At 44.7% G+C, this 25,934-nt stretch overlaps 1 protein-coding gene across 3 annotated transcripts in view; it reads left to right on the top strand.

Moving 5' to 3' along the window:
- The window catches only part of Slc7a8 (solute carrier family 7 member 8), a 90,989-nt gene extending 68,993 nt beyond the window's left edge, over positions 1-21,996 (top strand). For 2 of the 3 annotated variants that reach the window (XM_045154465.1, XM_004661791.3), the window contains 8 exons: positions 1,713-1,838; positions 3,477-3,630; positions 4,189-4,312; positions 6,239-6,342; positions 15,236-15,332; positions 17,002-17,151; positions 19,294-19,471; positions 19,978-21,996. In XM_045154465.1, coding sequence (XP_045010400.1) covers positions 1,713-1,838; positions 3,477-3,630; positions 4,189-4,312; positions 6,239-6,342; positions 15,236-15,332; positions 17,002-17,151; positions 19,294-19,471; positions 19,978-20,141 — 1,097 coding nt within the window. In that variant the 3' untranslated portion in view covers positions 20,142-21,996. Of the gene's footprint in view, positions 1-1,712; positions 1,839-3,476; positions 3,631-4,188; positions 4,313-6,238; positions 6,343-15,235; positions 15,333-17,001; positions 17,152-19,293; positions 19,472-19,977 lie in introns of those variants that run through there. The other variant, XM_045154466.1, reaches the window with a different exon arrangement.
- Positions 21,997-25,934: the final 3,938 nt, after the last annotated feature.

Raw genomic sequence — 25,934 nt, 5'->3', positions numbered from 1 at the left:
CTTCTTTGAACATATTTACAATCATTCCTTTGAAATTTTTCTCAGGCATTTCCTCCAACTCAGTGTCAGTGGAGGTCATCTCTGATGCATTAATACTTTTTCGTGGATTTATATTGTCTTGATTTTTGTTGTTTCTTGTGTTATAATGTATATATTTTTGCATCTTGGATTAAGTTAATGCTTGGATTTTCTAGTTAGCTAGGTATTCTTAGCTGTATCAATTGATCTGATGTTATATATCTTTAGTGTAGGAGATTAAAATGTTAGTTGTGGCTCTTAACACTCTCAGAGTATCTACAAAAGTGTTCCTAGGGGTTGAGTTTGCCTGCTATGGGAGTATTCAAGTACGCTGAATGGAACAAAATACAGGTAGATTCTAAAATTTAACTAAACACTGTACACATTCAATCAACAACAGCACCGAGTATTTTATGCAAGAGTAGGTGTTATAACAACCAGATCCTCTATCAACAAAGAGGTTAAGGTTTCTGGTTTGTTGAGGGTTCCAAGTCAGCTTATGACCAAGTGAGACCCTTCCCTGTTGCAATTCCAGTTACCTTTTTGGATGATTTTGGTCTCCGTCAAGTAGGCTGGCTGGGTCGCTGAACCACTGTTCTGTTTTCCGGAGCTGGGCACTTGCTTTTCCTGCAGGGCAAACCGAGCCTGGCAACTGTGGCCCTGCAGATGGGCACCCCTGCTGCTGGAACTGCCACTGTTGTTGCTGAAGCTGCAGCTGCTGGAGCCAGTGTTGCCGGAGCCTCGGCTTCCACTGCCGCTCCCACTGCCGGAGCCTGGGCGCCAGTGCTGGAGCTGCTTCGGCCTGCCTGTGTGGGCTCTGGACGCCCTGGGACTCTCCTACCTCTCTGCTCCCATTTTAATTTCTCATATACCTCACTTTTTAGTAAAAGTGTGTATTTTGCTGAGTTTTCTTTGGCTTTTTCTCCCTTAGACTGCTCTGGTGTGGTTCCTATGCCACCATCTTTTTTTTTTTTAATATTTTTTGTTCATTTTTTATTTATTTATTTGAGAGCGACAGACACAGAGAGAAAGACAGATAGAGGGAGAGAGAGACAATGGGCGCGCCAGGGCTTCCAGCCTCTGCAAACGAACTCCAGACGCGTGCGCCCCCTTGTGCATCTGGCTAATGTGGGACCTGGGGAACCGAGCCTCGAACCGGGGTCCTTAGGCTTCACAGGCAAGCGCTTAACCGCTAAGCCATTTCTCCAGCCCCTTATGCTGCCATCTTAACCGGAAGTCCTAATAAATAATATTTTTAAAGGTGAATTTTACAATCTAGATGTAGATTGTATTTTGATAAACCTAAGTGTCAAGAGTGCCCCAAATCACTGTTGCTCCAAAATCAGGCTCAGGAAGATGACATCCAAGGCCCTAGCTGCCCTGTATTCACCTTAAGCAGATAAAACTTGAATCCTAAGCCCATATTCATGCCATGATCAGATGTTGAGTCTCCCTCCACCATTGCCCTGCCTACTACTGGCTTCTAGCCCTGCACAGGGCATGCTGTGACCAAGCTCTAATTCGGAGCACATAATCCCCATTGTAACCTATTAACCGAGCCAAGGTTTCTGGTCACTGGGAATGAGGCTTTTTGGCTTGCCTGTTACAATCCTGTCGTCAGAAGCCAGAAGCACTTTGTATGCAGCATGGGTCCTGCAGCCACTCAGAGCATATCTGGTACTCTGTCATTTCAGTGCTCCTTACATGGGTCAACTGCTCCAGTGTGAGGTGGGCCACCCAAGTTCAAGACATCTTCACAGCTGGGAAACTCCTGGCCCTGGCCCTGATTATCATCATGGGTATTGTGCAGATATGCAAAGGTGAGTGTTATGGGGACAACAGGACCCCACACAACTTTTTACACTTCCTGAGATTTCCAAGTTTTGGCTTTGAGCGACTTCGGCTGTTTCCTTAGTGTTAGAAATAACCCCACCCACCTCCACCTCATCTTGCAAAGGTCCAGCTCACTCCCTTCACCTCATGACTAGCACAGCCATGTAATGACTCTAGATCTCTGTACCCAATGGCCATATTTGCCCCAACCCCAGGAAAGCACCCAGTATTTTCTATTATACTTTGTCCATATCTTAAAATGGAGAACAGAAGAAGAGAATTTTATATATTTCAAAATTACTCATAATCTCTGTTAAAAAAAAAAACAAAAACTCTACGCCCCTGAGGCCTGCCAACATTCCCCATTGATTTGGTTCTTTCTGAGCCAAGTCTGTATTTGGTTTCCTTGGGACACAGGGCACTGCTGGCTCTGCACGCTATCACTCCCTCAAGGAGAAAATTAAATACAAGCAGGAAGATGTCCTGCCTGTCCACAGGCACTGAAGGCAGTGTGGGGAGCCTGGTTATTTACTCCAGGAAACAAGTTTCTGCTGTATAATGTCCCTGACCATCTTAATCAGGTGGATTGAGTCCTTTAGAAGGTTATATTGTTTTTAGGAATTTAGATTGTAGGTAATCACTATGCTGTCTTTTCAAAGATAATAAATTCCTTCTAATCTAGTCTCAATTCTTTCTCCTAATCCCCTATTTCCTGTCCCAATGCCTTGTTACTGTGAATAAATAACATGGTCGGTTACTTGCCTCATCCCTACCTTATTAGTCAGCAGCCATTGCAGGTGGGGAGGTGTTGGGTCTTGAACCTTGCATGTGCTAAGTACATACTCTAGTACTGAGCTACATCTTTAGCCCAGCAACTTATTTTGAAGCCCCTCAGTGTTCAGGATCTGTGGTTAGTGCTGGGAAGGGAGTTTAAAGGCTTTGTACTAACGGACCCAGAAAAGAGAGGCCAAATATGTCTTAGGAGAAGATGGGACACAGGCAAAGCAGGCAGAATAAGCTTGGGCTGATAGTGCACTGCTGAAGCTTGTGTCTGAGTGTTTGCTGTTGTTGTCTGTGACAATGCAAACTTATGCATCAAGGAAGGCAATCAGAAGATTGCCCCTGACTCCAGATGTTTAAACTCAATAAGCCAGCCTCCAAAAGTACCATGGCCTTTCCTTTACCCTGACCTTACCTTTTTTAAAAAAAGAAACATTCATATGGGTGTGATGGCACGCCTTTAATCCCAGCACTTGGGAGGCACAGGCAGGAGGATCACCATGAGTTCGAGGTCACCCTGAGACTACATAGTGCATTCCAGGTCAGCCTGAGCTAGAGAAAGACCCTACCTCAAAAAACAAAAATAAAATAAATGAAACAAACAAACAAACAACAAAGGAAACATTCAGAGATGTGCCTTGAACATGAACCCCTATTTGGACTCATGGTTACCTACTCCTGGGGAGTTTTGGACCTGAATTTCTCCACTCCCGTTAGCCCCACTTCTCCCATAGAGTGGCTTCACTGGAGGCTAAACAAAGAGCTGGAATATCACTCAGGGAAAGGCAAGGGCTTGCCAGACCTGGACTCCTCTCTGAGCAGCCTCCTGCCCGTTGTGTCAACAGGAAAATTCTTTTGGCTGGAACCAAAGAACGCATTTGAGAATTTCCAAGAACCTGACATTGGCCTCATCGCCCTGGCTTTCCTCCAGGGCTCCTTTGCCTATGGAGGCTGGAACTTTCTTAATTATGTAACTGAGGAACTTGTGGATCCCTACAAGTGAGTTGAATTAACCCAGCTTTCCCCCTCACCCTTCATCTGCAAGAGAGCCTGCTATAGGAAAAGGGGAGCAGGGGTGCACTGCCTACTTCTCACAGCTGCCCTGACCATGCTCTGGTCTGTCCTGAAGCAATGTTCATTTCTCGGGAACTTAATTCATTTATTATCCACCCTGCCAAGGGAAGAAAGGTCCTATAATTGTTCCGGGCAGTTAAAAGCGAGAATCTCTGCTGGATAGCATCATGCCTTGGAAAATGAACTGTCCTATGGGACCCCTGGGCATCTTATCTGTTTGGGGACAGACTGGCCCTTGTAACTTCAGATAGCAGAAAGGGTGCATGGTGCAGATCGGGGCCAAGAAGAGATCAGCAGATATTGAACATATTTCTATCCTAAACCATTTCATTTCCTTTAAATTCTCCTGTCCCAAGTAATTCAAAACCTCCTAGCAAGAGGAAGAGCTGAGAATCTGCAAAGTGTAGGGTTGTGCAGATCCTCAGCAGGCAGAGCAGGTATTCCCTGGTACAGGCCTCCCTCTCACCTCCTCTCCCTCTACAGGAACCTTCCCAGAGCCATCTTCATCTCTATCCCACTGGTCACATTTGTATATGTCTTTGCCAATATCGCGTATGTCACGGCAATGTCCCCTCAGGAGCTGCTGGCGTCCAATGCAGTCGCTGTGGTAAGAAATCAAACTCTAGGTCTCAAACACAGAATGCTGAGACTTGCAAGCTTAGCCCATTCACTTCACCCTGACTCGGGGCCTCATGAAGTTGGAAATCATTTCAAGCCCTCAGGTCTCCTTCACAGGGCATCTTCAAGTGCCTAGGACCAAACTGATGACTTTGGTTGGTACCAAAACAGCTACCATGGTGAACTGAATAGTTGCCATAGAAAAACTTTAGGCCTATGGTATTGCAATAGCTAGTATATGATGCTCTATAGAACAAGTTTGATAACTCTGATGTAGGGCATTTTAAACATAACAGAGACAGGCTCCTCTTCACAGAGACAAGTACTTGCACAAGGCACACCATTTCTCTCTGCCTCTTTTTCTCTGGGAATCATGCAAGCTGACTCTTTTCATCAGGGAAAACTGAAGGGCTGAGGTTGGAATTCAGTGGTAGAGTGTTTGCCTACATGTGCAAAACCCTAACTTCCATTCCCTAACAACATGTGGGCACATTGGTGTGCATGTGAATGCACACACACACACACACACACACACACACACACACACACAGGTTTGGATAAATAGCTGTAAATCAGAATGGTGTATGCTTTGGGGGGAAATATATCATGGAGATCCAAGAGACTGGCATCTTTGATATTTGAGAAAGTCTTAGCTTCAGGCCGAACAGTGCCATCACTTGCCTCATCTCTGAAGCCTGAAACTAGAGACCCTGCCATCTCCTATTCCTATGGCCAGCAGCCTCCCACTCCCCACGGAGCATCTGTTCTAGACAACCCCTCCCCAGTCACATGCTATAGCTGGCTCACAGAACCTAGAGCAGTCTGGTCCCCCTACATTTTATATCCCTTCAGTATATTCAAGACTAATCTGTAGGAGTGGAGAGATTGTTTCATGGTTAAGGCACTTGCCTGTGAAGCCTAAGGACCCAGATTCATTTCCTCAGTGCCCAAGTAAGCCAGATGCACAAGGTGAAGCATGGGTCTGGAGTTTGTTTGCAGTGGCTGGAGGCCCTGGAGCATCCATTCTCTATCTATCTGCCTAACCCACCCCCCAAATAAATAAATAAATAAATTTTTTAAATTTAAAAAGACTAATCTATAGATTCACATCACCTTCTTTCTCAACCAAAATAATGACTGGTTTTTAGATATGTGTGTGTTTTACCAACATAATGTTTCTATGAATTTAGAAATTCTCATCCTATAAATTAGGGCTCACTGTACTTTATAGATGGGAAGCTGAGACTCAAAAATTACAAACTTGGCACCTAGAATCTAGCTCCATTGTAGAGCACTTGCTTAGCATGTACTAGGCTATGGGTTCAATCCTCAGCACTAAAATAAAATAATACAAACCTTTCTCAAGGTGAAGCTAGGATTTGAATCTAGATCTGCCTGACCCACAAGCCTGTGTCTCTGCCTGGGTAGAGAAATCTGTAATGTGCACAGGCTTAGATCACCTGGCTTCCAACCCCTTCCTGGGGTGCAATCTGAGGTAAACTATGAATCACTAAGAGCCTCGGTGTCCTTATTCATAAATATGGAGAACAAATGTTGGCTCATTATTATTATTACTAAATTTTTTTTTTCAAGGTAGGGTCTCACTCTAACCCAGGTTGACCTGGAATTCACTATGTAGTCTCAGGGTGGCCTTGAACTTATGGTGATCCTCCTACCTCTGCCTCCCAAGTGCTGGGATCAAAGGGATGTGCTGCTACGCCCAGCTGGCTCATTACTATTATTAACACTGTACACTACCTTCTTCAGTTAATTAGCCCAAAGCACATATTGACTCCTGACATAGTTGTCCCTGCGGAAGTGGTGGCTCCAAGCAGTCGGGATGGGGCAGTGGAGAGCAAGCTGAAGTGGGAAGTTATACTCTTCCTTTCATCTGTGCCCTTGCTTTCTCTCCCAGACTTTTGGAGAGAAGCTTCTAGGGGTCATGGCATGGATCATGCCTATTTCCGTTGCCCTGTCCACATTTGGAGGAGTTAATGGGTCACTCTTCACATCATCCAGGTAAGTGCTTCCTGGACCCTTCGTGGGCCACTCTGCTGTGCACATTGCTTTGTGTGTACATGGTGGGCTTGTCTCTGTCAGCAAGGCTCTATGTGGGTTCCTGAGTGGCAGCTTTGCAGAGGCAAATGTGTCTGTGTGGGTACTGCCATGTTTCAGGAGTAGGGCTGTGGTTGGCAGCAGGACAGGACCTTAGCTACATTCGTAGAGCTCCCTTTTCCACTTACCTGGTCCCTGGATGCTTCTGGTCTGGAGCCTCTCAGTTTGTACAAACAGGGATGGGGATCCCTCCAAATGTCCTGAGGGTGCAGCTGCTGTAGGAAGCGCCTCTGAGGCTTGAATGGAGAATGTGAAGTAATAGGTGGGGAATAGTAGAAACCTCCTGTCAGGAAAGAGCCTTTTAGCCATGCCCCTAACCCAAACTCTGAGAGGCCAGAAGCACCAGTGGGCCCCAGAAACCTGCCTTCATCTATCCAGTGCTCAGCCCTTCTTTCATGTCCCTTTCCTACCATCTTCAGAATGGAATGTTGAGGATTACCAGATGCTGAAGGGGTTCCATTTGTGCGGGCAGAGGAGTGCCCCATTCCCTTGGAGAATAGTACTATTCAAAAGACAAGTTCCTGACTTCAGCTGTTTCCAAAGCCCCTGTCTCATCAGGAAAGAGCTCCTGTGGGATGACAGGCACTAGCACATTTTCAGGATCTAGGACGGGAAGAGAGAATGTCAGTATCCCCTGAGTCCCAGCAGCCTGTGACATTCACCCACAGGTGTGCATGTTACACAGGAGTCGTGGCCTGGAAGCTCTAGCCGAGGGCGAGCAGTGGAAGAGAGCAGTGACCCATGAGGCTCCCTGGGATCTCTTGGAGGAGAGTGGCTGGCTCCAGTGGCTTTAAGAGTGGGGTTTGTCCCTCAGGCAGGCATGCAGTCGTCTACATGCATGCAGCATAGTTGTATGTGCATGCAAGAGGCATCAGAGGTGCAACCACCCCACCCAGGCCTCCTCTGCTCGCCTTCTAGTTCTTTCTTTCCTTCCTGTTCCTTCCCTCCTCTCTTTCAGTATTTTGTATACTGGGGTGTGAAGCAGATGATTCTTCCTGAGAAGTCTTATGCTTAATGTCACTGTCCTCTCTGTTGTCAGTTCACTGGGTAAGGATTAATCCTTGTGAACTTGACATTTGCAAATGCTGTTGGATTTGGACAGTTACACTTGTACTGCTGCATGTGGAGGAGGGATGTGAATGCGGAAGCCTGGCTATGTGCACGATGACCCACCCAGCCCCTGGGCTCAGACTAGTGCATGAAGCTGCACTGTAGAGGGGATCGCATGGGGGAGAAGAGGGGCTCCGTGCATCCTTGTGAAACTAGAGACACCGGCCTCAGAAGTTCTTGATGTCAACTGCTTATGAGTACTTAGGGTCACAACACAAGCTGTTGCTGTTAGCTCCATTCTCCTCCATACACAAATTACAAAGTGACAGTTTTCTTTAGAAGTCCAGCCTGTTCCATGTGCAATGTGACTCACTTCTGTAATACCAGCACTCCAGACGCTGAAGCAGGAGGACCAAGAGTTCTAGGCCAGCCTGGGCTACATAGTGAGACCCTGTTTCCCACCCACTTCCTCTAGTCGTTTAGTTGGTACTTGCCCTAGAAGAAAAGGCACTTCGAGTCACATTAATATGTTTATGACTGCTAAGAGTTTATATTTTTTTCTCTTGGAAGAGAGAAAAGGGATGGCTTTCAAAGTTAACTCACACCCTCCTCCTCTGCTTTTGAAATAAATATCATGTAGCCCAGGCTGGCCTGGAACTCACTGTGTAGGTGAGTGTGTCCTTGTACTCCTGATCTTCCTGTCTCTACATCGCCCCCAAGTGCTGAGATTACAGGCATGTGACACCATGACCAGTTAGGTAAGCACTCCAACTCAACTGGCATGCACTCTCCCTTTCCCACCCCCTCTCAAAGATCTCAAAGTTAATGCTTCACCCCTTTTTGTTGAGACACTGTCCTATATAAATCTGGCTTTGAAGTCTAAATCATACTCTTTCAAACTCCTGAGTGCATAGACTGAGCTCAGAATCATAGTTTTCTTTTTCTTTCTCCTTTTTTGTTTTTTTGAGGTGCGGTTTCTCTCTAGCTGAGACTGACCTGAAATTCACTATGTAGTCTCAGGGTGGCCTCCAATTTAAGGTGATCATCCTACCTCAGGCTCCTGAGTGCTGGGATTAAAGGTGTGCACCAACCACCATACCCAGCTGCAGTTTTTTTTTTTTAACTGTATTTTTCTGCTTTTTATTTTATTTTATTTTATTTTATTTTATTTTATTTTCTTTTCTTTTCTTTTCTTTTCTTTTCTTTTCTTTTCAGAGAGACAGAGACACAAAGAGAGAACTGGCATGCCAGGGACTCAGTCACTGCAATCAAACTACAGATGCTTGCTCCACCTAGTGGGCATGTACAACCTTGTGCTTGCTTCACCTTTGTGTGCCTGGCTTACATGGGATCTGGTGCATTGAACGTGGGTCCTTAGGCTTTGCGGGCCTTAATTGCTAAGCCATCTCTCCAGTCTAGGGCTACAGTTTTCTTTCTCTCTTTCTCTCTCTCTCTTTTTTTTTTTTTTTCAAGTTAAGGTCTTACTCTAACCCAGGCTGACTTAGAATTCACTATTAGTCTTATGCTGTCCTCGAACTCACAATGATCCTCCTACCTCTGCTTCATGAGTGCTTAAATTAAAGGCATACACCACACCCGGCTCTATTCTGAGTTTTTATTTATTTATTTATTTATTTATTTATTTATTTGCTTTTTCAAGGTAGGGTCTTACTCTAGTCCAGGCTGACCTGTAATGAACTATATATTCTCAGGGTGGCCGCAAACCCATGGCAATCCTCCTACCTCTGCCTCCTGAGTGCTGGGATTAAAGAGGTGTGTCACCATGCCCAGTTTATTCTGAGTTTCTTTTAAATGTTATAATGACAAGCATGTTCTCGTAGTCATTTTTTGAAAAACATTATTATGACCTCATATTCATAATTTTTCATCTTATAGGTATATCATAATTTATTTAATCAATATTATAGCTTTTGGGGTTTTATTGTGGTTGTTTGTTTGTTTGTTTGTTTTGCTTTTTTTTGTTTTGCTTTTTGTTTTTCAAGGTAGAATTTTGCTCTAGCCCAGGCTGTTCTGCAATTCACTATGTAGTCTCAGGGTAGCCTCAAACTCACGGCAGTCCTCCTACTTCTGCCTCCCGAGTGCTGGGATTAAAGGCATATACCACCTTGCCCAGCTCAGTTTTATAGTTTTTAGCACTTAAGATATTTCCAGTTTGTCTTATTGTGAGACTATGTTTGTATATGTACCTTTTGCCACCTCTATCCACTTCTTTGTGTGCATGTGCAAGAAGAGCCTCAGAGAGTTGATCCTCAGGCACCATCTACCTTTTTTTAATTTATTTTTTATTGACAACTTCCATAATAGTAGACAATAACTCATGGTAATTCCCTTCCTCCCCCCCCCCCACTTTCTCCTTTGAAACTCCACTCTCCATCATATCCCCTCCCCCTCTCAATCAGTCTCTCTTTTATTTTGATGTCATCATCTTTTCCTCATTATGATGGTCTTGTGTAGGTAGCATCAGGCACTGCGAGGACATGGATATCTGGGCCATTTTGTGTCTGGAGGAGTGCATTGTAATGAGTCCTACCCTTCCTTTGGCACTTACATTCTTTCTGCCACCTCTTCCACAATGGACCCTGAGCAGCAATAAACATGGTTGAGAAAGTATCTCAGGTAGTGTGAAGAGTCATTAGGATATATGCCTAGGAATGGTATAGCTGGGTCATATGGTAGATCTATTTTTAGTTATCTCAGGAACCTCCACACTGTTTTCCACAATGGCTGGACCGGATTGCATTCCCACCAACAGTGTAGAAGGGTTCCTCGTTTTCCACATCCTCACCAGCATTTATGGTCATTTGTTTTCATGATGGTTGCCAATCTGACAGGAGTGAAATGGAATCTCAATGTAGTTTTAATACGCATTTTCCTGATGGCTAGGGATGTAGAACATTTTTTTAGATGTTTATATGCCATCTGTATTTCTTTTGAGAACTCTATTTAGTTCCATAGCCCTTTTTTTTTGTTGTTGTTGTTTTTTTTTTGTTTGTTTTTCAAGGTAGGGTCTCACTCTGGTCCAGGCTGACCTGGAATTAACTCTGTCATCTCAGGGTGGCCTCGAACTCATGGCGATCCTCCTACCTCTGCCTCCCAAGTGCTGGGATTAAAGGCGTGCGCCACCACGCCCGGCTCCATAGCCCATTTTTTAATTGGGTTGTTTGATTTCTTATTATTTAGTTATTTGAGTTTTTTGTATATGCTGGATATTAATCCTCTGTCAGATATATAGTTGACAGATTTTCTCCCATTCTGTAGGTTGCCCCTTTGCTCTATTCACAGTGTCCTTTGCTGTACAAAAGTTCTGTAATTTCATGACGTCCTGTCATTTTCCCTACTTGGGGGAAGTTTTCTTCTATAATTTTGTTGAAAATGCCTGTTATGTCCTTGGAGTAAATTTCTTCTCCTTCTACTGTGCCCTGAATTCTCATGTTTGAGCTCTTCATGGTGTCCCAGATGTCTTGAAACTCCCATTCATGCCTTCCTATTTATTTATTTATTTATTTATTTATTTATTTGAGAGCGACAGACACAGAGAGAAAGACAGATAGAGGGAGAGAGAGAATGGGCGCGCCAGGGCTTCCAGCCTCTGCAAACGAACTCCAGACGTGTGCGCCCCCTTGTGCATCTGGCTAACGTGGGACCTGGGGAACTGAGCCTCAAACCGGGGTCCTTAGGCTTCACAGGCAAGCGCTTAACCACTAAGCCATCTCTCCAGCCCCATGCCTTCCTATTAGTTTGTCTTTCTTTTTGTTGGGCTGTATTAGGTCTGCCACCTGGTCTTCTAGTTTAGATATTCTGTCCTTTCCTTGATCCATTCTACTGGTGAGATTTTCTAGAGGGTTTTCAATTTGACTCACTCTGTTTTTAAATCCTAGTATTTCTGATTGGTATTTTTTCATTATTTGTGTTTCCTTACTCATGTTTTGTATTGACCTACTTATTTCATTAAGTTGGTTTCCGGTGTTCTCTTGGGATTCCTTCAGGACTTGGTTTTCTTCTTTGATTCCTTTGATTTCTTTGAATATAGATATAATCTTTTTTTTTTTTTTTTTGAATCCTGTCAGGCATTTATCTAAAGCAATCTCACTGGAAGTCATTTCTGATGGATTTATATATTTTTTAATTAATTAATTTTTTATTAACAACTTCCATGATTGTAAACAATATCCCATGGTAATACCTCCCCACACACACTTTCCCCTTTGAAACTCCATTTGCCATCATATCCTCTCTCCATCTCAATCAGTCTTTTTTTATTTTGATGTCATCATCTTCTCCTCATGATGATGGCCTTGTATAGGTAGTCAGGCACTGTGAGGTCATGGATATCCAGGCCATTTTGTGTCTAGGGGGAGCATGTTGTGAGGTGTTCTACCCTTCCTTTGGCTATTTACATTCTTTCTGCCACCTCTTCCACATTAGACCCTGAGCCTTGGAAGGAGTGATAGAGATATTGCTGTACTGAGCACTCCTGTCACTTCTTTCCAGCACCATGATGCCTTCTGAGTCATCCCAGGTCACTGCCATCTGAAAAGAGAAGATTCTCTGCCAAAAGTGAGAGTAGCATTAATATAAGGGTATGAACATTTAAGAGAAGTGCTCACTGGGCAGTTTGATAAACATATATATACATTTAGCCAGACAGCAGCAGACATTACACCCCTAGGGCTCATAATTACCCCTGTTTTAAGTTTTTAGTATCACGGATGTATTCCCTCCTATGGAGCAGGCCTCCAGTCCAATTAGAGGGCAGCTGGTTTCCACCATGACAGACATGCCATTATTGCACCCATTGGCTCATTTGGCCTGGCTGGCCAAATATAAGGCTTGCAGTGCCCACTGTTGAATATATTCACTGGTGATTTATCTCTCTCCCATTGAACTGCATGCAGAATGGCTTCTTCCAGCTTTCTGTCAGATGGTCTACATGGAGGAGATTATCAGCTCAGTTCTAGCAGGATTTCTCAGTGGCCTTGAGGCTCAAGTATGTGGAGTCTTCACCAATAGGATCTTACCATCTATTCCTGTTGGGACACCAAGGGCCTCAGCAATGGCCTGTAATGTTTTGGGGGCATCAGGGGGGTTTATTATTTTTTTGGTGGGATTGAATTTTTGTGGTTCTTGTATTATAATGTAGAGATTTTTGCATCTTGAGTTAATTTGATGCTTGGATTTTCTAATTTTCTGCAGTGTTTTTAGGCATATAAATCCAACTTAAGGTATCAGGTGTAGCTTTTATTCTCCAAGAGAAACAGCAGAAGTGACCTTAGGTGTTGAGTTTGCCTGTATTCAAGTGTTGTAATAGACTGGGTGAAGCAAATTACTGGAAAATTCTAAACAGATAATCTAGTAAAGCCAATCAGTGCCAGGCGCCATGGGAGAATGAGTTCTCTGGATATTCATGGCCCTGAGATGGATGGGGGATGGGAGGCTGTGCAGGGAGCCTGGAGTCACACTGGAGCTGCTAGGCTGGTCTTGTTTGTGTCTCCTTCAGCAGCTGCTCAGCTGGCCCCTGCAATCTTCTCCTTCGGGTTTCTTGACTTTTTTTTTTTCTTTTTTTTTTTTTTTGAGAGCGACAGACACAGAGAGAAAGACAGGTAGAGGGAAAGAGAGAGAATGGGCGCGCCAGGGCTTCCAGCCTCTGCAAACGAACTCCAGACGCGTGCGTCCCCTTGTGCATCTGGCTAACGTGGGACCTGGGGAACCGAGCCTCGAACCGGGGTCCTTAGGCTTCACAGGCAAGCGCTTAACCGCTATGCCATCTCTCCAGCCCGGTTTCTTGACTTTTCAAGGAGGCTGATATGAGTGGAAAATCCTTTTAACTTGTTTCTGTTCCTGCTGCTCACTGCCACCGACTGGGCGAGCTCATGGATTGGAGCGAATGGTGCCTCAGCGGAATTCTGGCTGGTTTCCTCCTTTCTGGAAGATCTTGGTCTCTCCTACTTCTCTGCTATTGTTGATAATAACTTATATACCTTCACTTTTAAGTAGAAGAGTATATTTTGCTATGTTTCAGTTTATTTCCCTCCCTAGGCTAACTTTGGTGTGGCTACTATGCCGCCATCTTACCCAGAAGTCCCTATTTGTTTATTTTCGAGGTAGGGTCTCAATCTAGCCAAGGCTGACCTGGAATTCACTATGTAGTCTCAGGGTGGCCTCGAACTCATAGTGATCCTCCTACCTCTGCCTCCTCAGTGCTGGGATTCCCATCTACCTTTTTAAAACAAGTTTTTTTTCTTTCCTTTTGTTTTCTTTCCTTTTATTTTTCATTGTTTTGTTTGTTTGTTTGAAGACAAGGTCTTTCACTGTCCTGGAACTCACCTAATTAAGCTAGATTGGCTAGCCAGAGAGCTATAGGCCTCCTCCTGTCTGCCTCCCCAGCACTGAGATTAAAAGCACTCGCCACCATTCCTGGCTTTAAAAAATATGGGCTAGAGGGATGGTTTAGTAGTTAAGGTACTTGCCTACAAAGCCTATGGAATAGGGTTCAATTACTCAGTATTCACATAAGCCAGATGCACAAGGTATGACATGCATCTAGAGTTTGCAATGGCTAGAGGCCCCAGTATGCCCATTCTCTCTCTCTCTCTCTGTGCCCATTCTCTCTCTCTCTTTCTCTCTTTCTCTCTCTCTACCTCTTTTTTTCTCTGTCTCATAAGTAAATAAATAAGTAACTTTAAAAAAAACATTTTAAATAAAATGGGTCCTGGGGTTTTCACTCAGGTCCTCTTGCTTGCAAGGCAAGCACTTTATCAACTGAGCTATTCATTTCTCTAAGGCTGACTTTTTTTGGGGAAAAAAATAGTTCTAAGGGTCTAAATTTTTGTTTTGTTTTGTTTTTTGTTTTTCAAAGTCGGGTCTCACTCTAGTTCAGGCTGACCTGGAATTCACTATGTGGTCTCAGGGTGGCCTCAAATTCACCACGATCCTCCTACCTCTGGCTCCCAAGTGCTGGAATTAAAGGCATGTGCCACTATGCCCAGCTTAAGGGTCTAAATTTTAAATACAATAAAATGCACAGATTGTAAAGGTTTGATCTGATAAGCTGTGACAATTATAGCCACTGCCCAGAACACTGATATGTCTCTCCCTTGGAAGTCCCACCTGCCTTTTCCAGTCCACTGCCCACTCCCCAGCCCCGAAGCAGCGACTACTCTGACCATGATGAAAATGGTTTAAAGCTTTGCATGTGCAATTCAGTCCCCATGTGCCAGGGCCTCTGAAGCCCTGCAGATGAGAAGGAGAGAATCAGCCAGACGTACACATCTATAATCCTAGCACGCAGGATCTAGAAGCAGGAGTATCAGGAAGAGTTTAAGACAAAGTCTTGACTGTAGAGGGAATTCAAGGCCAGCCTGGGCTACACAAGACTCTGTCTCAAAGAACCAATAATAAAATTAATTAGGGGAGAGAATTCCTCCTGCAGTGTAGCCTTCCAGGCATTGAGAATGATTGTACAGCCAGTGTCCTGAGCCAGCCAGACCACACTCTCCATCCCTGCAGGCTGAGGGTCCACTTACCCACTGGCTGCCTCTGGTATGCCTGTACCTGCATTTGTGAACCTGATCCTGTGGCTGGTAGACTAGAAGGTGTGTACACAAAAGCAGATTACTGGCCAGGGGAGGGGTGCTGCTGTATGGGCAGAAGGTGGACATGAATGAGAGGGATCATGCTCAGGGGGTGCATGCTCTATCCCAGGCTGATCTGCTTTTCTCCCTGCCAGGCTGTTCTTTGCTGGAGCCAGAGAAGGCCACCTTCCCAGCGTGTTGGCCATGATCCACGTGAAGCGCTGCACCCCAATCCCAGCCCTGCTCTTCACAGTAAGGGCCCCTGCTGCTACTACTGGCCCAACTCCTGTCCTCCCTCTCTTTGTGCTGAGTCTCTGTTGGGACTTCACATTATCCCCTGTGCATGTACACACACACACACATCACCGATCTGGTCTATTCTGAGGTTTCAGTGAACCTTAGATTAGCTGGCACATCTAGTCACTGGCTTTATTAATGTCAAAAGATATCTAAGACTCTCATGCTGGCTCATTTTCATTCTCTCATCATTTGGGGACATACAGAAGTGACCTGGGATGGTACAGCCTCACAAAGACACTCTTCTTCCCCTGCCCTTTCTAGCACCTGCTAGTACAGGGGTGCAGTTCTGGGCATCTGCTCCTTGCTGGTCACTGTACACATATTCCTCCCTCCTGCTTCCTGCCCCAGAGTCCTTTTGGGAAATATCTGAAACAAATCTACTGTTAAGGGTATACCTAATTTTAGTAAAGTCATAGAGAGATGAAGAGTGATAAACTGAAGGTGGAGGAAAATGAACTTGGGGTGAGGAAGAAAGAGAGTAAAATATCCATAGAGTCAAGTCATCTAGAGCAAATGCTACAGGAAGCAAAGATGTGTCCCATTGAGTCTTTTGAATTATTTTTATTTTCTGACTAGATCCCAAATAAAACACTAAAATGACTTTGTTCCTTTGGTCAGAAATCAAAATAACAAGGGGCAAATTTTAAAATACTCAGGATGAAGGTCATCTTGATTAGGAGTTGTGAAAAGTGAGAGAAGACAGTTTTCCCAATGGGCCACCCAAACTTTCTCTGTTTGAGCCACTAGTGCAGTATTGTGACTGCAAGGCATGTACAAGAATCTAACCTGGTCATCCACTAAAATCTTCTCGCCATCAGATCGCAGTGGCCCTCACAGATTACCAGAGTGGAAGAGCATGGTTTGTTCTGAGAGAGAGAGAGCTACAGAGATGACTTTGAAGTTGGAAAGTGACCTCTGTCAAAAAAAAAAAAAAAAGAAAAGAAAAGAAAAGAAAACCTCATAGGGATGTTATTTGGGTTACATGAGTTAATATTTGCAGAATGCTATGAATAGAACCTGGCTACATAACTGTTTATCAATTTTTAAAAAGAAAAGGAAAATAAAGTAGGTGACTCAGCCTGGAGAAAAAGATAAGAGCAAGAACAAAGTCTTAATCATCAGTTAACAATCTTGCCTAAGGGATTAAAATATAAAAATAACTGGGTATGGTGGCATATGCCTTGCATCCCAGCATTCAGGAGGCAGAGGTAGGAGGATCCCCTGTGAGTTTGAGGCCACCCTAAGACTACAGGGTGAATTCAAGATCAGCCTGGGATACAGTGATACTTTACCTTGAAAAACAAAAACAAAACATAAAAAGAAAAGAAAATTAGCTTCAGATATAACCAAGAGTAGAATGAGACCAGGGCACCAGTGTGGCTCATGTCATTCCAATGATTACATATTTTGGTTATGTCCCTGTAATAAAAAAGAGGTTCCTGGCAATGAAGGTGTAACAGCAACCTGGGCTACTTGAGGTGGTGAGAAGAGTCCATCATGAGACTGTAGATGTGTTCACTATGAAACAGCATGGTTGGCCTGGAGGCTCAGAACAGCCTCTGACCCATGAGCCTGTGTGCCGCACATTTGTGGTCACTCACGAGACCCTGTTTGTTCACAGTGCCTTTCCACGCTGCTGATGCTGGTCACCAGTGACATGTACTCACTCATCAACTACGTGGGCTTCATCAATTACCTTTTCTATGGGGTCACAGTTGCGGGGCAGATCGTTCTTCGTTGCAAGAAGCCAGATATCCCCCGTCCCATCAAGGTGAGAGAACTTGCTTTTGCCCCTCTCCTTACTGGGTCCAGCTGTCCTGCAGACTTCTGAATCATCCTGGGTCTTAGCCGCTGGCCATAAGTCCACTTCTCAATGGTGGTAACAGACCACATGTAAATGGGCAGCTATTTCCTTTCTCCACTAGAGATAAAGACAGAGCAAGTTGTGATTGGAAAATAAGTTCATTTCAGTGTCACTTTCATCAACCATTGGTTTGTTTCATGCCACTGTTTTTTATGTTTTTTTATGTTTTTTTTATGCAATTTTATTTGAGAGAAAGAGAAAGAGAATGGGTGCACCAGGGCCTCTTGCCACTGTAGACAAACTCTAGATGCATGCTCCTAGCTTTACGTGGCTAATTGAACCTAGACCTTGCAAGCAAGTGCCTTTAACTGCTGAGCTGTCTCTCCAGTCTCTGCTACCCTAAGTCTTGAACTCTTGCTGATCTTCAAGCTCCTCTTATCCTGCCTATTTCTCTAGATAACTGGGTTCGTTATGCCATGTCTCTAACCCAAAATGAGTTTCCTTCTCCTATCTGCCTGTCTAAAATCTAACCATTTTCAAATGGGCCTCAAGTATCTCCTCTTTCTTGAAGCCCCACTTATGTCATCCTTGCTTTTTTTTTTTTTTAATTCCAGAAGGGTGAAAAAAGTTGAAGTAATCTATGTATGACCTAGCTATTCGGCAAACTGTCCCACCCTGTTGTAGCCTAACAAGCCTTAGACCCTTGTGTGTGTGTGTATGTGTGTGTGTTCATATGTGAGTGTATGTGGAGATTAGAAGACAACCTTAGGAGTTGGTCCTCTTTCCCTCATTTGAGGCAAGGACTTTCATTGTTCACAATTCCATTTGCCAAACTAGCTGGATTTTGAGCTTCTAGCAGATTCTCCTGTTTCTCCTTCATCTTGCCTTAGGATTCCAGAGTTACAGATGCCTGTTATAGCAGCTGGCTTTATATGGGTTCTGGGGATCTAAACTCTTGTCATTACGCTTGCAGAGCAGGTGTTTTATCCACTGAACCATCTTCTAAGTCCAGTATAATCCTTGCTTTTAACACTCCAATGGTTCTACACAAAGTGGGGGAGGGGGAATCAGTGAATTTAGTGATTACTTAAAAGAACTGATAAGAATAAAGATGAGATTGCTCAGAACAAGATATGCTACATCAAAGGGAAAGTGTGGGGGGGGGAGATTATTACCATGGGATTTTTTTTATAATCATGGAAAATGTTAATAAAAATTAAATTTAAAAAAAAAGATATGCTACAGTGCGGAGTCCTTCTGAAACTAAAACAGAGCTTATTTGAGCAACCTTTAATAGAAACAGAGACTAGATGCTTCTAGAAGAATCTTCCTGCTGAGAAATCAAGGAGTCTCCAGATTTCCCAGTTTCCAGGGACATTTTCAATGTCATTTTTCTTCTGCTGTAGGAGATAGATAATTTCATCTCCTTGTATCTTCATGCTCATCTGTGAGAGGGCCATTCAAGGAGGAAGACAGCTGAAGCAGGATTGCCCCAAGATCATAAAGACTCTTTTGGAAACCCCACTTGCGGTCAGCAAGGACTAAAACCTAAGCAGTTGGTGCTTCTCTCTGACCTGAAGCCCAGGCCCCAGCCTGCCTTATGCCATGCTAGATTTTGTGACTTCCTGGGGCTTGGCAGGCTTTTCTTCTATGATTGCTTGAGAAACAAACTGGGGCTGATCTTGGTGAGAGCAATGGACATTGCCTTAGTGCACCCAGATGAGGACATGCCTAGGAGGAGATAGGGAGCCTGGAGCCAGACAAGACCCAGGTCACTTCCTTCCTGCCTCTCCTCCAGGACCTTGGAAAGTGCATATAAATATCATAGGCAGATTCTCAATCCTGTAGGTCTCTCTGGCTGCCATGGGCACTTGGCATGGGTCATAAGGTCTCATCTGACCCCACCTAGGAGGAAGACATGAGCAGTGAGGATCCCTGTCTCCTTGTCCCATTGCCCAACCTTTGTTGACATAGCCTGTCAGAGCCTGGGGTATCAGATGCAGAGCTAAGTGAAGCCCAGCCTTACCCACAAGGATATAGGTGGAGAGAGGGTAGGCTGACTCTAAGGGTCCTGGGGTCCGCTTAGTTTACAGTGCCTCTGTTCCACAGATCAGCCTGCTGTTCCCCATTATCTACTTGCTGTTCTGGGCCTTCCTGCTGATCTTCAGTCTGTGGTCAGAGCCAGTAGTGTGTGGCATTGGCCTGGCCATCATGCTGACAGGAGTGCCTGTGTATTTCCTGGGTGTCTACTGGCAACAAAAGCCCAAGTGTTTCAATGACTTCATTGGTGAGTCCCTGGGGTGCTGAGTATTTAGAGGGATGCCTGAGAATGGACATAGTGGTTCACTGTCTGTGGGTGGATCCCCACCAGGATCAGGAAGCCAAGATTCACATTCACCTGAGTCTACAGGCTCTGGAATCAGGGCCAGGAATGGCAGATGCCTTCCAAAATACTCTGGGGAGAGAACAGCTGACATTCTCACACAGCCTTTAGCTATATATGAATAGGCAGCCTGGAAAAAAAAAAAAAAAGAATAGGCAGCCTGCCAGCAATCCTGCAAGAGCTGCCTCAAGCTGGGTGGAGACCAACAGAGAGCTGGACTTGAGGGGTCAGTGGGCACATGGAAAGTTAAGGGCTGGGGCCTTGTAAGCAAGGGGCAGACAAGTTAGTCTCTGAAAGCCACTGACTGCTCTTCTGAGGTAAATCCTGGGGTGGAAGAGGGCATGGCTTGATGGGTGGAGTGCACAACACACTCGGCACTTACCCACTTTCTGTGTGGTCCACTTCCACAGAGTCACTAACCCTGGTGAGCCAGAAGATGTGTGTGGTCGTATACCCCCAGATGAAGGAGGACTCAGGAACAGAGGAGGCAAGTGAGAACATGGAGGAGGAACAGCAGAAGCCCATCTTCCAACCCGCTCCCAGCAAGGACCAGGACTCAGTGGAGCAGTCCTAGCCCTGAAGACCTCCATCCCTTTAATTAGCTGCTCCTTCCTTTGTCCTCCTTTCTGCTCTGCTTTCCTGTTTGGGTCCCTCCAACAAACCAAACAAACCAACCTACACACACACACACACACACACACACACACACACCCTGTAGTTCTTTCAGGCAGGGGCATGACCTTAGGTGTCCTTGATGAAAAGATATAAACAAAAACACTGACATTTATATCTGAAGAACAAGCTTCTCACACCAAGGCCCATATGATGGGACTCTCCACACTCCAAGTATTAGAGGACAGTGTAGATGCCATGGGTGCCCTCCAGGGCCCTTCCTCCTGGGCTCACACTCTCAGGAGACTCTTAGGAACCTGAGTTCACTACTGCCTCCCTTCTCCATTCCTGAGCCCAAGCAAAGCCTCAGTTCAAACTGAAGTGGTCACCACAGCGAGTTAGCTAAAGAAGAGAGACTTGAGATTAGCTGAGAGACACAAATGCTTCTCTTCACAAGGGACCCAAAATGCCTAAGAGATGCTACCCTCTGCTGTCTTCCCTTACCCCATACCATTACCACTCCACAGGCCCAACCTCGGCTCCCTATTCCAAAAAGTTTTTTTAGGACCCCCTTTCCCTACTGAGTTAAGGACCAAGAAGGAAGATCCCCCTCCCTCAACCCCCAAGCCTGGCTTGTGGAGCATAGGGAACAGTTGTGATTATAGAGACCCAGCCCTTCCCTTGCCTCCTGCATCCAGCCCCCAAACTGGTGCCAAAGGTCCCTGAAGCCAGGAAGGCTTATTTATACTGAATGTCTCTTGCCTGATGACAAAGTTACTCAGCTCCTCCTTTTTACCCACACCCGGTGGCAAGGATCAGTATTCCACTTACCCTAGCAGCTGTTCCCCAACACCCACCCTCACCACTGCCGGCCACCCCCACCATGCCTTTTCTGGACCTTGGCTCAGGGACCAGGTATGAAGGATCCTCAAGCCCTTCAGGCCTGAAATCAGAGCCAAACCAGCCTTAAGTTACCTCCCATCCAAGAACTAGGCCTAAAAATACTCCCTCATTTCTAGCTCTCTGGACAGACCTGGTGTTAAATGCCTTCCCCAAGAGGAAGGGTGCTTTCCCACTTCCCAGAGCTGCCCATTCCACGACCTGGGGCCTTGTGTGGGGAGAGATCTGAAGGCCATTTCCTCAAATGATCCCACTGCCATCTTGCCTTCCCATCTTGGGGCACAGTGGGAAGGTACTGACAGAATGGTACCCACTTTTGAGAACTGCAGAAAAGCACCTTCTCTGTGGAGTGCCAACTTCTGACCTTCCCCTGTGTTCCACAGCAAGGTGAAGGTGTTTGTGTTGGCTTGGCAGCCTCCACACCACCCTGCTGTGCTGAGGACGGGATGCTTTGATCCCAAAGCAGGACTCCACCCCCATTCCATCTGCTTATGCTAGAATACATACAGGTTCCCTTCTGGCCCAGGGCAGATTTTCTAGCTTGCAACAAAGCTGACCTGACTTCTGGTTGGTGAGAGGTTGTGTGGGAATTATGACCCTGCAAAATGGAACCCAAGCAGGCTGGGGGGCCTCAACAGGACCAGGGGACCATCCTTCTGTTCCTTCTCTTCTCATTCCTCCGGCCTCCTCTCCTCCTTCAATTACTGTCTTCTTTTTTTTTTTAAATAATGCCTTACTTACCTTTTGGATAAATATTTTTGAAGCTGGTATTTGTACTTCTTTTGGATTTTTTTTAATGTAAGGTGGTTTGGGGGTGGAGCTAGAATCTTGATATTCTGTCATTGACTTGGTTTAGGTTTTAGAATTTTGTTCATTTTACAAAGTTTCTTTTCATGTAATAAAATGTTAAATAGGAATGCAGGTGATGGTATTGATAATTACATGAGTCTCACTGTGTGCACTGTCCTAAGAGTGTGCAAACTAGGAACAAGAACTAGTCACTCCCCAAAGTAGAGACACAAGTGAAGGGACAGGACAAAGCTGAGTCAAAAGAGACAAAGGCAGGGGCGGTGCCCCTAATACTGGCAGCAAAGCCTTCCTACATTGAACCCAGCAGGAAAGGATGCAGTGGTTGTGGAGAACCCCAAAGAGTCCAAGGAGCTTACTGGGAGATGACACTGGTTCACTTAGAATCAACTAAAGGACAATTGTTGACTGGGAATATATTATAGTGATAACAGTAGTGTTGCACAAGGTCCTAGGTTCAATACCTAGTGTAGAAAACAAAGAGAGAAAAAAGCATTTCTAAAGTTAGGTGTGTCAATTTACACCTATAATCCCAGCATATGGGAGGTGGTGGTGGTGGGGGTAATACCATTGAGTTCAAGGCCTGATCTACCTAATAAATTCAGTATATCCTAGGCTCCAGAATGAGACTGTCTCAAAAAAAAAAATTGCAGGCATGGTGGCGCATGCCTTTAATCCAAGCACTCAGGAGGCAAAGGTAGGAGGATAGCTGTGAGTTAAAGGCCACCCTGAGACTACATAGTGAATTCCAGGCCAGCCCATGCTAAAGATAGGTCCTACTTTGGAAAAAAAGGAAAGGAAAGGAAAGAAAAGAAAGGGAAAAGGAAAAAAGAAGGGAAGGGCAGGATGGAGGGAGGGGAAATATATTTATGGACAATGAAGTTTCCAGTAGGAAGACTGGGAGGACTATTGGCCGAGGATTAGAAAGAAGGAGGAAATGCTAAGTTAATTTCTTTTTGAAAAAAATATTTTATTTTTATTTATTTATTACTTGGCAGAGAAAGAGGGGGGGAGAGAGAGAGGGAATGGGCATGCCAGGGCCTCCAGCCACTGCAAACAAACTTCAGATGCGTGTGCCCCCTTGTGCATCTGGCTAACATGGGTCCTGGAGAATTGAATCAGGGTCTTTTGACTTTGCGGGCAAATGCCTTAACCACTAAGCCATCCCTCCAGCCCAATTTCTTAAAAAACTAATATTTTAGCCTGGCATGATGGTACATGCCTCTAATTCCAGCACTGGGGAAGCAGCTTTTTCTTTTTTTTTTAACTTATTTTTTAATTGAAAACTTCCACATTTATAGACAATAAACTATGGCAATCCCCTCCCCCACTTTCCCCTTCACAACTCCACTCTACATCATATCCCCTCCCCATCTCAATCAGTCTCTCTTTTATTTTGATGCCATCATCTTTTCCTCCTATTATGAGGGACATGTGTAGGTAGTACCAGGCACTGTGAGGTCATGGACATCAAGGCCATTTTGTGTCATCAAGGTTGCATTACAAGCAGTCCTCCCCTTCCTTTGGCTCTTACATTCTTTCTGTCCCTTCTCTGCACAGGAACCTGAGCTTTGGAGGGTGTGATAGAGATGTTTCCAGTGCTGAACACTCCTCTGTCACTTCTTCTCAGCACTGTGGTGCCTTTCGAATCATTCCAGAGGTCACCACCATCTAAAAACAGAAGCTTCTCTAACCCAAAAGTGAGAGTAGCATTAATATTAACTAATTTTTAAACTTGATATTGGGAGCCGAGCGTGATGGCACACGCCTTTAATCCCAGCACTTGGGAGGCAGAGGTAGGCGGATCACCGTGAGTTCGAGGCCACTCTGAGAATACAGAGTGAATTCCAGGTCAGCCTGGGCTGGAGTGAGACCCTACCTCGAATAGGCTGGGCATGGTGGCGCATGTCTTTAATCCCAGCACTTGGGAGGCAGAGGTAGGAGGATTGCCATGAGTTTGAGGCCACCCTGAGACTACATAGTGAATTCCAGGTCAGCCTGGACCAGAGTGAGACCCTACCTCGAAAAACCAAAACAATAAATAAATAAAAATAAATAATAAAATAAATAAAAATTTAAAATTTGATATCACTGAAACATGGCAACATAAACAAATTTACCATCTTATTGAAAAAGAATTGAGCCAGGCATGGTGGCACATGCCTTTAGTCCCAGCACTGGAGAGGCAGAGGTAGGGGAATCTCCATGAGTTCAAAGCCACCCTGGGACTACATAGTGAATTCCAGGTCAGCCTGGGCTAGAGTGAGACACTACCTAAAAAAAAAAAAAAAGTTGAATCTGAATTACATTCTAGCTAGTTTGTAAAGATAAGAAAGCTAATAAATACCATGGACAGTAACATATCTTGCAAGCAATTAGAGCAAGGGAGAAAATGCAGAGAACCACTCTTCACATGCTTACCTTTTGCCACAGACATCTTTATGATTTTTACATCATGGGATTAACAATAGTGCTCTATGTCATCATACAATAAATAGCCTTTGTCAGTTTAACTTTTTTTTTTGTCAGTTTAACTCTCAATAACCTTTTTACAACATACTTAACCTGCTTTATCTCTACTTCCAATTGGAACAATCTTTTTTACCTTACTTCTTTCTCATCTAAGCACATATCCTTTTCTTTTAAACTTCTTTGCTAAAAACATGTTTTTTGTTGTTGTTTGTTTTGTCAAGGTAGGGTCTCACTCTAGTCTCAGGTGGCCTTGAACTCACAGTGATCCTCCTACCTCAGCCTCCCAAGTGCTGGAATTAAAGGTATGAGCCACCACACCTGGCTTAAAGCATGCTTCTTTTTCTTTTTTCGTATTTTATTTTAGAGACAGAGAATTGGCACACCAGGGCCTCTTGCCACTGCAAACAAACTCCAGACTCATGCAGCACCTTGTGCACCTGGCCTTAAATGAGTTCTAGGGAATCAAACTAAGGTCCTCAGGCTCTGTAGGAAAGTGCCTTAACTGCTGAGTCATCTCTCCAGCCCCTTGATTATTTTCTTTACAGCATCAAGTAATATTTTTATTAGTTTTGCTTTTTTTTTTTTTAAGGTAGGGTCTCCCTCTAGCCCAGGCTGATCTGGAATTCACTATGTAGTCTCAGGGTAGCCTTGAACTCACAGCAATCCACCTACCTCTGCCTCCTGAGTTCTGGGATTAAAGGCGTGCACCACCATGCCCAGCTCTTTTTTTAATTTTTATTGAAGAAAGAGAGAATGGGTGCCACTGCAAAAAAAAATAAAAATAAATAACTCCAGACAAATGCATCACCTTGTGAATCTGGTTTTATGTGGATACTGGGAAATTGAACCTGGGTCCTTTGGCTCTGCAGACAAGCACTAAACCATCTCTTCAGCTGCATTAAGTAATCTTTAATATGAGAAAATTGACATCTCAAAGACAGAGCAGCCTCTGAGAAGACTCCAACTTCAATGTGGGAGAGACCCACATATCCTGGGGGAAGGTGCACAGTCTTGAGTTGATGGGCAAGTGGTACTAACTTCACCTGGCATCATAAAGAACAATCCAGGTAGCCGTGCCCAGTAAATGTGGTCTCACCTAGGGGGGAGAACAGTGTTTCTGTCTTACCATGTGGCTGCTGGTCATAAACAGTGTTAGAACCAGAAGGTCTCAATTTTTGGACTCTGGCTGTCATTTCATTTTAATTCTATTTCCCAAGAGTGACCCAACCACCTCTCCTAACTATCACCTTCCTGAAACACCTGTTTGATTATCACTTCCCTAAAGTGGCCCAAGCCCTGAGGAAGGTGGACCACCTAGCAATCAGAGTCTTCTCTCTTGTTTCATTTCCCTCTTTTTCTAACAGGCAGATATTCTCTAGGAAAGAAAGTCATGTTGGAAATCCTGAAGGTGGAGTTCAAGAGGCACAATAAAAAGAAAAACAGGGCTGCCGGGCATGGTGGCGCACACGCCTTTAATCCCAGCACTTGGGAGGCAGAGGTAGGAGGATCGCCATGAGTTTGAGGCCACCCTGAGACTCCATAGCGAATTCCAGGTCAGCCTGGGCTAGAGTGAGAC

This window comes from Jaculus jaculus, chromosome 7 (genome assembly GCF_020740685.1).
Source record: "Jaculus jaculus isolate mJacJac1 chromosome 7, mJacJac1.mat.Y.cur, whole genome shotgun sequence".
NCBI lineage: Eukaryota > Metazoa > Chordata > Mammalia > Rodentia > Dipodidae > Jaculus > Jaculus jaculus.
The sequence above is the reverse complement of the archived record's forward strand: the minus strand, read 5'-3'. Positions and strand labels throughout refer to the sequence as shown.